This window comes from Saimiri boliviensis, chromosome 4, assembly GCF_048565385.1.
Source record: "Saimiri boliviensis isolate mSaiBol1 chromosome 4, mSaiBol1.pri, whole genome shotgun sequence".
In the NCBI taxonomy this organism is placed as follows: domain Eukaryota; kingdom Metazoa; phylum Chordata; class Mammalia; order Primates; family Cebidae; genus Saimiri; species Saimiri boliviensis.
The window spans coordinates 11,421,222-11,433,423 of NC_133452.1; the positions used below are offsets into that span (position 1 = coordinate 11,421,222).

At 51.5% G+C, this 12,202-nt stretch overlaps 1 protein-coding gene across 5 annotated transcripts in view; it reads right to left on the minus strand.

Annotated features, from left to right (window-relative positions):
* Positions 1 to 12,202, minus strand: part of SYTL3 (synaptotagmin like 3) — a 119,034-nt gene that overhangs the window by 3,447 nt on the left and 103,385 nt on the right. For all 5 annotated transcript variants that reach the window (XM_074397186.1, XM_074397189.1, XM_074397187.1 and 2 more), the window contains 4 exons: positions 8,932 to 9,034; positions 4,027 to 4,197; positions 1,081 to 1,186; positions 48 to 150 (listed from right to left, as the gene is read on the minus strand). In XM_074397186.1, coding sequence (XP_074253287.1) covers positions 48 to 150; positions 1,081 to 1,186; positions 4,027 to 4,197; positions 8,932 to 9,034 — 483 coding nt within the window. The remainder of the gene's footprint in view (positions 1 to 47; positions 151 to 1,080; positions 1,187 to 4,026; positions 4,198 to 8,931; positions 9,035 to 12,202) is intronic.

The following is a 12,202-nucleotide window of genomic DNA, read 5'->3' on the forward strand; positions in this document are numbered from 1 at the left end:
TATACTAGGTCATCAGTAAATCATTTTTGATTACATTGAATACCTACCCCTTAACAAATGAGTTCAAGGTGCCATCTGGCCGCACAGGTAAATTCTTGGCTCCCAGCACTACCAAGCAAAGTTGACCATTAAGAGACAGCTGCTCTGTCCCTGGAAGGAAAGCCATTTTTCCCGATATGTTAGAATGCAGTACCACCACCCAAAACTGAGAGCTCAGCAAGAGAATCTGCTACAGCCCTCAGACCCCAAGACAGCAGACAGGAGTGGTGCAGTGGGCTCTGCTGGCCCTGCCCACAGGCTGTGGTGCTGTGTGGTCAGGAGGAGGACAGGATGGAGGGATTGCTAACATCCTAGCAAAGAGTAAAGAGGTACCCAAGGACAAGAAAGATGCTGACGTTCGAGTCTAGTTGTAGCCAGCAGTTTGGGGGAAAGTGAGAGCCCGAGACCCTGTCCAGGGGGTGGGATGGCCAGGGGACACTTGCTGGTCTGCTGATGACCCTGTGAGCTTGGGTTGCAGAATTTCCCCTTCTAGCCAAATAGAAAGTCACTGAAATACACAACGGAACTGTGCATTCTCCCTGTCCTCCTTCCCCACCCTCCTGCTTTCCACATTATCGAAGGAGTAAAATCTCCTTAGGGCCCCTGAGGATCTGCCTTCCTGACCTACTTCTCTTGCTGGGCAGCAGCTGCCCATGTGCCTGGGGGCAGGGATGCTCCTCTGAGCCCTGCAGGTACCAGTGCCTGGAAATGTGCTCTTGGCTCCACGTTGTCATGGAGCCTCTGCTCTTCAGGAGGGGCCACGGTTTCCCCAGAGACGGTGCAATCAGCCCCTGGGAGGAATGCCTAGAGCAGTGTCAGAGCAGCATAGAGTGGGCATCAGAGGCCTCGTCTGCTTCTAGTCACCCTCTTCCCCCTAGGCTACGGGCTCCAGAGAACTTCCAGGCTCACTGCATCGCTCAGTAAGAGCTGCTGGAGCTTGGAGCGGGGCCATAGAAAGGAAATGCTAGAAAGTTTCCCCGCCTCTCTCAGCCCTCCTGCTGCACCAGGCTTTACAATGTCCAGGAAGCTGAGGCCACCAACCTTCTTGAGCCTCTTGGAGTTTTCCAGGCCCTGAAGGCAGGACCAGCTTAGCGCGGACCGCAAGTTCTCCATTACTCTGAGGAATGCTGTCTTCATATTTCTCCGCCTGGGGACAAGAGGCACAGTTTAGGGACAGGATTCCCCAAGCCCCGAGAACCTTCTGGGCTCCTCTTGTTGTCTCAGCTCCGTCCACGGATGCTTCCCCCTGACCCCTGCAAGGCCCTGGGTGGAGTGGGCATGTCCGTGGCGGGAGGTCTTCCTTCCCCATCTGTGGTTTCAATCCCACCCTCCCCAACCCCAGCATGTGGATGAATAGCTCGACCACCCCAGCAAACCAGAGCCAGATGAGCCTGAGGAAGCAGAGGGACTCGAGGGCACTGAACACCCCCCGAGACATTTCTACGAAAACCCAGACACAGCCTGAGTTTGAAAAACGGAAATGAATTCAAGCCTCCACCCCACCAAGGTCAGTAGAGATTTGCGCTGCCCTTCCATGCCAAGGACTGACACAGACGCTGGAGACGGCACGGGGCACAGACTCTGCCCAGAGCCACAGGGAGTGGCCCCCAAGGTGTGGCGAGTCTGAGGACACCTCCTGCCCACTGAGGTGCTTCTCTGTCATGAGTGGTTTTGCCAGAAAGTGAGTGAAGACAGGGCCCGGAGAAGAGATGACCCTGAAATCCACACCAGCTTTCTCCAGTGAGGTAGGAGGAGAGTATTGGGAAGAGTCTAGAGCAGGGGTGTCCACTTTTGGCTTCCCTGGGCCACATAGGAAGAAGAATGGTCTTGGGCCACACATAAAATACACTAACACTAATGATAGCTGATGAAAAAAACAAAAAAGCAAAAAAAACCTCTCATGTTTTAAGAAAGTTTATGACTGTGTGTTGGGCTGCATTCAATGCCATCCTGGGGCCAGGCACGGTGATTCACGCCTGTAATCCCAGCACTTTGGGAGGCCGAGGCAGGTGGATCACCTGAGGTCAGGAGTTCGACACCAGCCTGGCCAGCATGGTGAAACCCTGTGTCTACTAAAAATACAAAAAATTAGCCGGGCGTGGTGCCTGACGCCTATAATCCCAGCTACTGGAGAGGCTGAGGCAGAGAATCGCTTGAACTGGGGGGACAGAGGTTGCAGTGAGCTGAGATCACACAACTTCACTCCAGCCGGGCCAAAGAGCAAAACTCCGTCTCAGAACAAACAACGACAAAAACCAAAAAGCAAAGCTGTCCTAGGCTGCAGGTTGGACAAGTTTGGTCTAGATACCTCCGGTCCACCATGGCTCCCCTGGCACCAAGAAGCAGCCCTCTCAGTCACCCTCAGAGGCTCAGGACTCCTGGGAGCCCACATGGGACAGCCCCTGTCTTTCTGGCCCTTGGGTGCCAAACGAGATATGTATGGCTGCCTCCAGCCTTAGTGGCCAAAAACCGAGCCAGGATCAGAGGCCAAGGGCAGGCCTGTGGGCAAAGTCACCACCCAGCTGGCCTTAGGATGCCGTACTCTGTACTGTCTGCTCCTCACCCACTTGCCAGAGCTCAGGCTCGGTCTGAGGAGTCCTGGTGGCCGCCTGTCCTCTGCCAGGCCCTGCCTTTTCCAGGCCTTGTCTTTGAGCTGATGGCAGAGGTGTGGGAGAGGCAGGGTGCATGGGGGATTCTGCCTCTGACAGAGGGAGTCCAGTCTGGAAACTCAGGGTGTCCCAGAGGAGCCGACGCTCTTCTGAGAGACGACAGAGGGGGAGTGAGAGGAAGCCATGGAAGGCGGACACTTCGCCCACTTGCAGTGTGGCCGGGGCAGTAGCAAAGGGACGCCAAGGCTGAAGATGAGGCCCAGAGACGGCAGGAATCCTGAGCTCCGGGTCCTGGAGGGGAGGCCACTTCTGGTTGGGGTAATCAGGAGGTGAGCTTTGGGTCATCTTGAGCTGACCTTGGATAGGGGAGGCATTCCAGGTGGGCACCAGGTAGGGGAGGCTAAGCCCAGACTCTAGCTTGACGCAGTCAGCACAGGCAGTGCGAGTGTGGACACTGCCTGGAGGGGCAGGGAGGGGCGGACGGCTCACCGGGAGGCTTTGGCTTCACCCACCCGTAGCTGAAACCAGAGAAGCTTCCCAGCAGAGACACTGCGAATCCCAGCTGGGCTGGCTCCAGGGAGGAAAAGAGGCCAGATGGCCCTTGTGCCCTGTGTCCAGGTTGGAGAAGAAGGCTGGGCCCGCTATGGGCCCGTGGCTGAAGGGAGTGGTCCAACCTGCTCGGTTTTTAAAGAGATGACGGGAGCTCACATTTTTCTCCCTTCCAGTCTCACATGAACTCTCCCCCAGTCTTGGATCTGGACATAGAAAAGTGCAAAGCAGCGTCTCCAAGAAATGCGAACCTCTCTCCAGGGCCCCCCCTCCTACCTCGACAGCCTGGGGGGAGCAGATCCTAAATCAAATCCAGTCCGCTCCTGTGACCCACCCACCCACCCATTTGCCGTCTGTCTCCCTCTGCACCATTCCAACATGCCAGCCAGGGTGGCCTCTGCCTTCCCGATAACATTGGGTCCAGCGACTTGTCACCTGTGATTGTGCTGAGAGTGCCTGGGGTTGAAAGGTTAGAAACAACACACTGTAGCCCCTAGGGGACTGCATGGCTGAAGGCGGTGCCCCCAGGGAAAGGCATGGCCTGCTTCCAGCAGGTCAGCCATCCGCAAGGTGAGGCCTCCACCCGGTGAAGCCCTCATCCAGTCTGATCCCTGTGTGATGCTGAGGCTGGGGCTGTTGGGGTACTTGAACACAGCTGAGTCGGTTAAAACACACCCTCAGCCCACCCCACCCTGAAGGAAGTAACTATTTGAAAGTCACAGCGGGTCCAAGTCTCACCAGGTACGTTTTCTCTTCTGGGATCTCTCTGAAAAGTGATTTCAGTCTCACGGTGGGGATGCAGGGCACTCAGTGCAAAACCAGACCTCACCTTGGCCCGGAGTGGATGCCAGCGGAAGGACTGTGTTGTGCTGTCTTCAAAGTCCCACGTGGCCAGAGGAATGATCACTTCTCCAAGAAACACTCTCCGGGCCAGCGCACCCAGATGCCACACCGAGACCTGCAGCCGCCGGGTCACCAGCTGGGCAGGGGCCACCTGATACTGCAGAGGCAGAGCAAAGATAGTCAGCTGGGCTCCTGGGGTCCCTGTCTCTGGGCCCCACCTCCCTAGGCCTCACTTCCCGGGGCCTGTACAGGCCTCCCTCCCACAGGCCGAGTCCAAGTTGCAGATTCAGCCAGGGACCCAATGTGGTTAGGGTGGGTGAAGGTGCTTACAGCCAGGGTAGGATGGGGGTCCGCTCTCTTCTCAGGAACCCCCCAACCAACTCCCCAGGTGCCCAGTGCTCTGCCTGGGGACAGGCTAGCATGGCCCAGGTAGCCACTGAGCCCCTCCTACCCCCAATTCTCAGAGCAAGACAAGGATGAAAGTCCCTGCCCAGTCTGCACCTACTAGAAATCAAGCCAAAGTCTATGCTGACACGGGATCTGAATGTGCATCTGGCCAACATTGCACCCAGCCAGGCTTGGCTAAAAATACTGAAAATGGGGCAAAAAATACTGAAAATTTATTTTTTTTCTTTTTTTTTTGAGAGAGGGTCTCGCTATGTTGCCCAAGCTGGAGTGCAGTGGCTATTCACATGGGGGACCCCACTACTGATCAACACAGGAGTTTTGACCTGCTCCATTTCTGACCTGGGCTGGTTCACCCCTCCTTAGGCTTCTGCTCCCCCACTCCCGGGAGGTCACCCTATTTATGCCAAACTTAGTGAGGACATCCGATCGGCATAGCACACTACAGCCAAGAACTCCTGGATTCAAGCGATCCTCCAGCCTCAGCCTCCCGAGTAGCTGGGACTACAGGCACATGCCACCGCACCTGGCTGAAAATTTCTATTTTTTTTAAGCAAAGCACAAACTACCCCTCCTCCATTCCCCCCACACCACATGTCTGCCTTAGATGGACAGGGCTGCGTCCAGGCACGCAGGGCGTGTGCTGGCTTGGCAGTGGCCAACACGATGTTCTTACTATCCATACAGGAGGCTCCTACACACCCAAGAGTGACGAGAGCGCCCCTTCCCCAGCCCAGCATGGGTTCTGCCCCACAGACGCTGGAAGCCAAGACCCAGGAGTGACACCCAGCCCTTCCCACGGTGTGGCGGACTCCACCTCAGCCTCTGAGGGCCTCATTTCTAGCTTATTAGTTGGATTTTCTCAATAATGAACAAAACCTACAAGCTACTGAATGCTTATTTATTTCATAGCAAGATTTTTAGATGCATTGATCTTTTAGCTTTCACACACACCCTATGAGGTCAGTATTATTTAAACCATTTTGCAGGTGAAAACAAGCAGCGTGGAAATTCAGTGACCCTCCCGCAGCCCGGCAGCCAACACTGCAGGCCAGAGTCACGTGCACTGACTGTGTCCTGAGTCTTGCTGCTGACCTCTGTGGCCCCTGCTACCCTCACTCCGGCGCTTGTGTGGGGTTAGAGTGGTGACTCCCGGTGACACTGGGCTGTTGCTGTGAGGGTGGACTCACTCCCACCTGCAGCCGCTGTGCGGTTGGTTTGCGGTTTATCTCCTCATGCCCATCTTTACCCATCTTTCCAATTGAGGGACGAGGTAGAATAAAACAGGAACCGAGACACGGTAACTTCTCTCCTTCAGCCTCTGCAAACAGAAGTGAGGGGCAGCAGGGCCGCCCCCGTCCCCTGCTCTGTTGGGGCTGCCTGCAGGCTCTGTCCACACTTCTGATGTCCGCAGGCCAGGCCCTCAAGGCTCCGCTGGCCTGGCTGTCTCCCTCAATTCATTCCTCCCTTTCTTCCCACTGGGATGGCTTGTGGCTGTGAAGATTGGAATTTCTTGGGTCACATTTCCTTTTCTCCTGCCTTTGACTTTTAGCCAGTTTTCCCTCCAGTCCATGAGTCCATTTCTTTTTGGGGAGACAGGATCTCACTCTGTCACGTAGACTGGGTGCAGTGGTGCAATCTCAGCTCACTGCAACCTCCACCTCCCAGGCTCAAACAATCCTCCCACTTCAGCTTCCCCAGTAGTTGAGACTATAGTTAGGCATCACCACACCTGGCTAATTTGTAGATTTCTGGTAGAGATGAGGTCTCTCTACATTGGCCAGGTTGGTCTCAAACTCTTGGGCTCAAACCATCTACCCACCTCAGCCTCCCCAAGCTCTGAGATTATAAGCATGAGCCACCACACCCAACCCATGGGTCCATTTCTGACTCTGCCCCAAGTTCAATCTCTGTCTATAAACTCTGAATTGATGAGGTCATTCCCCGTAGTCCAGCTACACTCCCTATCAGTTAGACCAGGCAGCTGGATAGCTGGCTGGCGGCATCTGCTGCCCTCTAAGAGATGAAGCGGTTACTGGAGTGCCACACCACTAGCAGGGTTGGGCTCAGGCCCCAAGGCAGCTCCCTCATCTCCAGCCATGTGTGGGCGACACCCAGGCTGCTTCTCCTGGGCCCTTACCCCTTGCTCGCCCCTTCCTGTCAATAGGACTATCCCCTACTGCAGATCACATCTGCCTTTTCAAACCAGACCTATTTATCAACGCCCTGTTAGGACAACCAGGCTTGCTCCAGACTCAGCTGGGAATGAGATGTAAGGATCATTCACGAGCAGGGCCGAGCAATGACCAATGTCACCCAGTGAGATCACTTCATCCTCCAGGCCTCCAGGTCAGTGGTCTCAAATGGCGTACAAGTCTCCCTGGGTCCAGAAAGGCTTGCCAAGAAGTACTCTGCTCAGAAAACCTTGAGGATCCGTTTCTAGATTCTCACATTTGACATGCAGTTTTCTCAAACCTGGCTGGAGGCAGTTCTCACAGCCTCTTCCACCTGAATCGCACTCTGATGGCTCGCCCCAGGTCGCACAAACCTCCTAGGTGCCACGCAAAGGGGTGATTGTGATTGGAAATACTGGCTTCTGCGAGACTTTCAATGATGGGTCTGCTCCGTGGCTTCTCATCCTTCACATCTTATGTGCATTTCTATTAAGTATGAGGCTGGTGGTGTTGGGACGTTCTGCGTTTAGGATCCATTACAGATGCTGATTCTTTTAATTCTATCTGGAAAGTTTCTCAGGACTATAAAATATTCACAATGTTCACAATATCCATGGATAAGACCCATGGATAAAAAATTTTAAGTGATACCTTTGAGATTCTGTGTGCATTTTAAGTAAGGTAGGTAAACCTTTTATCCAACCATATAACTAAATATTTATCTAGAATACAGTCAATATGAAATGTTTATCTCATTTCGTAAAGCTGTTTAACACAAAATACCTAATTAAACTTCCGATGACAAACTCCGGATCTCTGATTAAAATGTGTGAGGGGAAACACAGTTTTTCACTATTCTTCTAGCAGGCACATGAGCAGAACCGTCTGAAGACATTCTCTGGTGATGTGCTGCTACGTACTGACTGGTCCCAGCACCAGGAGAAAGGCCCCGCCCACACCTGCTGAATCAAAATCTGCATGTTTTCAAAAAATCCCCAGGGTCCAAGTACAGCTGCATCTTAGAAATAAGAAATTTAGGCCAGGTGTTGTGGCTCAAACCTGTAATCCCAACACTGTGAGGCTGGGGTGTGCAGATCACCTGAATGAAGTCAGGAGTTCGAGACTAGCCTGGCCAATGTGGTGAAACCCCATCTCTACTAAAACCACACACAAAAAAATTAGCTGGGCATGGTGGTGGGCACCTGTAATCCCAGCTATTCAGGAGGCTGAGACAGGAGAATAGCTTGAACCGGGGAGGCAGAGGTTGCAGTGAGCTAAGATTGCGCCACCGCACTCCCGCTGGACGACAAGAGCGAAACCCCATCTCAAAAAAAAAAAAGAAAGAAAAGAAATTTTTTAAAAATGTAAATCCCCACGGCATAAATTTTGAGAACTGTCAATCCTTTGTGGCTTTGAGCTGTATTTCTAAGGACTCTCTGGGTCTCAGTTTCCCTGTGGGTAAATGAGAATTCTCATACTTACCTGGACAGAGTAGAGACACAAGAAACAAAGGCTATTATTATTTAATGAACTCGGGGCTCCTTGCCAGCTTCCCAGATGGCCCCTGGCTGGCAGCTCACAGGCACCTCTACTTGCCAAGAAAGACAAACAAAGCCCTCTCCTGTCACAGGCCTGAGACAAGGGGACCGATGGCTGCTATGCCCCAGTGGGGTAGCCTCCACAGGTCTGAGCTGTCACCCCCACCCCAAGCTCAGGGCCACCACAGCCAGCCCTCAGACACCAGACCTCAGCTGCAGCCTTCCACCCAAAATCAGAGCACATGGCCCCATCTCTGCCCTAAACCATGAATCACATTCCTCAGTATCATAGAAAGTGAAGACCCGAACAATTAAGGATACGTTTAAAAAAATAATAAAATGAGAAGAAACCTGAGTTTGTCAGAAATACAATAAAGGGGCACTTTTACAAAGACAGTAACTCAGGAGCTTCATTTTCAGGATGCTCTGTTTGATAGAAACATTCGCTAAGACAAACCAATTTTTAAAATTACCCTATGCCCTGGTGTTAGCCTGAGACAAAGAGGCAGCCAGGTTCTTTTTCACCATCTTCCCAGAAATCATTAATCAAAAGCCATTCCTGAGTCTGGCAGACTCTGCACTTTTCCTGTACAAAGGCTGATATTTATTTTCTACCAACTTAACACTGATTGACAGAGCCACAGAGAAACATACAGGTGTCTGCATTATATCTAACTGAGTCAAGAGTTTGAAGGCACCATTCGGTGGACTCTGCCCCGGCTGCCCGACCTGGGCTGGGAGGACTCCGCACAGGGATATCTAGCCAGCAAGTACCTGCAAGGTCTCCTGAAAGGTCGGGTCCACCGTGTTCTTTTGGACTCCAGTCTTGCGCTTTCCCTGGGAGGATCTGTCGGGCAGCAGATAGGTCTTCACATACCTAGGGGCCAAGCACAGTGGGGACAGAGTGAGAACTCAGGGAAAGGGGTGGATAAAGAGGCCGGCGGCAGCAGAACCCACACCCACATGCCAGCATTTTCTTTTCTTTTCTTTTCTTTTCGAGACGGAGTCTTGTTCTGTTGCCCACGCTGGAGTGCAGTGGTGTAATCTCGGCTCACTGCAACCTCTGCCTCCCAGGTTCAAGCAATTCTCCTGCCTCAGCCTCCCAAGTAGCTGCGATTACAGGCATCTGCCATCACACCCAGCTAATTTTTGTATTTTTAGTAGAGACAGGGTTTCACCGTGTTGGCCAAGCTGGTCTCAAACTCCCAACCTTGTGATCTACCCGCCTCAGCCTACCAAAGTGCTGGGATTATAAGCGTGAGCCGCTGTGCCCCGCCCGCACCAGCGTTTTCTTTACTAGGCTTCCTGCTGGAATTTTTAAGTTGATAGAAAGGGCTTAATATCCTAATAGTAAGCAACATTAGTGCTGGGTGGGCAGCTTCTGAATCACGAAGTCTATGGTCAAATGCTGGCTACATAACCCTCTGGAATATTCCTGGGGATGGGAAGCTCATCCTGCCTTCCTCAGGCCCTACTCCATTTGGTGAAGATGATGGAAACAGAGATTCTCTTGCGTGCCTGATGTCGAGGCCATGAGCCTGATTCCTGTCCCTCTACCTCCACCTCCACTTTCTACCACCCACCACCTGCAAAAGAAAATTAAGTGGAGAGCGCATGCCTCGCACTGTGCCGTTTCCTTGCCGGGGCCTCCAAGACTCGGCTCCTCCCAGCCGCTGAGCAGCAACATTCTGCTGAGTCTAGAGGTCACACACAGCGCGACAGAGGGCTCCATCTGCACTCACCCAGCATCTGAACGCCGGGCAGAGAGGAGGATGTATCCTGTCCTGTTCTAGGCTGACCCCTCCACACAGGCCCCTACACTGCCCTTCATGGCTCCTCTGGCAGCCTCAGTGATGGCGATACCCACCACCCCCCCGACCAGCAGCAGCCCAAGTCCCTGCTCCACAGGCTTGAAACAGGCTCCACTTTTCAAAGTAAAACAGCACAGCGAGCCCCCCTATCTGTGCCCTTCTGGAGCCCCACTCTTGGCCCTCTTCATCCCCCTTGGGAAGCTTTTTGTAAAAATACTCAAAACTGGCCAGAAGGCCAGGTGTAGTAGCTCACACCTATAATCCCAGCACTTTGGGAGGCTGAGGCAGGTGAATCACCTGAGGTCAGGAGTCCGAGACCAGCCTGGTCAACACAGTGAAACCCTGTTTCTACTAAAAATACAAAAATTCACCAGCGTGGTGACATGCACCTATAATCCCAGCTACTCAGGTGGCTGAGGCAGGAGAATCGCTTGTACCCAGAAGACAGAGGTTGTGGTGAGCCGAGGTCGCACCACTGCACTTCAGCCTGGGCGATAAAGCAAGATTCCATTTAAAAAAAACAACAAAAAAAAAAAAAAAAAAACACACCAGACACGGTGGCTCAGGGAGAATCCCATAAACCAGGAGTTTGAGACGAGCCTGGGCAATATAGGGAGACCTCATCTTCACAAAAAATTTAAAAGTCAACTGGGTGTGGTGGTGTGCACCTATAGTCCCAGCTACTCAGGGCCTGAAGTGGGAAGATAACCTGAGCCCAGGAGGTCGAGTCCCAGGTGAGCCATGATCATGTCACTGCATTCCAGCCTAGGTGGCAAAATGAGACTCGTCTCAAAAAAAAAAAAAAAAAACCCCTCAAAACTCCCTGTCTCTAATTCTCCACAGTTCATATGTAAAACAGAATATACAAAATATACCAATATGCTTGGAAGCATTATAATCAAGTGCGCACCCATGTACCCGCCCCCACCAGCTTAGGAAACAGAATACTACCAATGACTTTCCTATGGTAATCCTGCCCGTAACCAGGTAATAACCATACTGGATTTTACACTTAATCACCTCTTTGGTTTTCTTTATGGTTTCACCACTTTGACGTATCTCCTTAAACAATGTACTGCTTAGTTTTCCTTGCTTTTGAACTTTTATATAAATGGGATCATTCTGTAACTTGCTTTTTTTCACCCAATATTATGTTTGGGATTCATCTATGTTGCTATAACTGCTGCTCATTCATCTCTGCTCCTATGTATTACTCCATTAAATGAATACACCACAAGTCATTCATCCTGTTAATAAACATTTGTCTTACATCCTAGTTTTTTGCTCTGCTCATGGTGCACATGTGCAAGCATTTCTCTTGGCATATAACCAGGAGTGATAGGTATATGCCCCTTCAACTCTCCTAGATGATGCCAAATTACCAGTTCAATCTCTTTAACAGACATGGAGTTATTCAGGTTTTCTATTTCATCTCATGTCAGTGCACACCCATGTACCCGCCCCCACCAGCTTAGGAAACAGAACGCTACCAATGGCTCATGGCCTTGACATCAGGCAGGCAAGAGAATCTCTGTTTCCATCATCTTCACCAAATGGAGTAGGGCCTGAGGAAGGCAGGATGAGCTTCCCATCCCCAGGAATATTCCAGAGGGTTATGTAGCCAGCATTTGACCATAGACTTTGTGATTCAGGAGCTGCCCACCCAGTACTAATGTTGCTTACTATTAGGCTATTAAGCCCTTTCTATCAACTTAAAAATTCCAGCAGGAAGCCTGATAAAGAAAACGCTGGTGCGGGCAGGACACAGTGGCTCACGCTTGTAATCCCATCTCATGTCAGTTTTGGCAGTTTGTGTCTCTTGAGAATGTGTCCATTTCAGCCAAGTGTGGTGGCTCATGCCTGTAATCTCAGAATTTTGGGAGGCTAAGGCAGGAGAATTGTATGAGCCCCAGAGTTTGAGACCAGCCTGGGCAACATAGTGGGACCTCATCTGAAAAATTTTTTAAATTAGCTGGGCATGGTGGTGCACACCTGTGATCCTAGCTACTTGGGAGGCTGAGGCAGTAAGACCACTTGAGCTCAGGAGTTTGAGACCAGCCTGGACAACACACTGAGACTTTGTTTCTATTACAAGAAGAAAGAAGAAGGAAGAGGAGAAAGAGTCTTTCATCTAACTTGTTAAATTTATTAGCACAAAGTTTTACATAATATCCCCATATTATACTTTTTATTTTTATTTTTTTTTTGAGACAGTCTCACTCCATTGCCAAGGC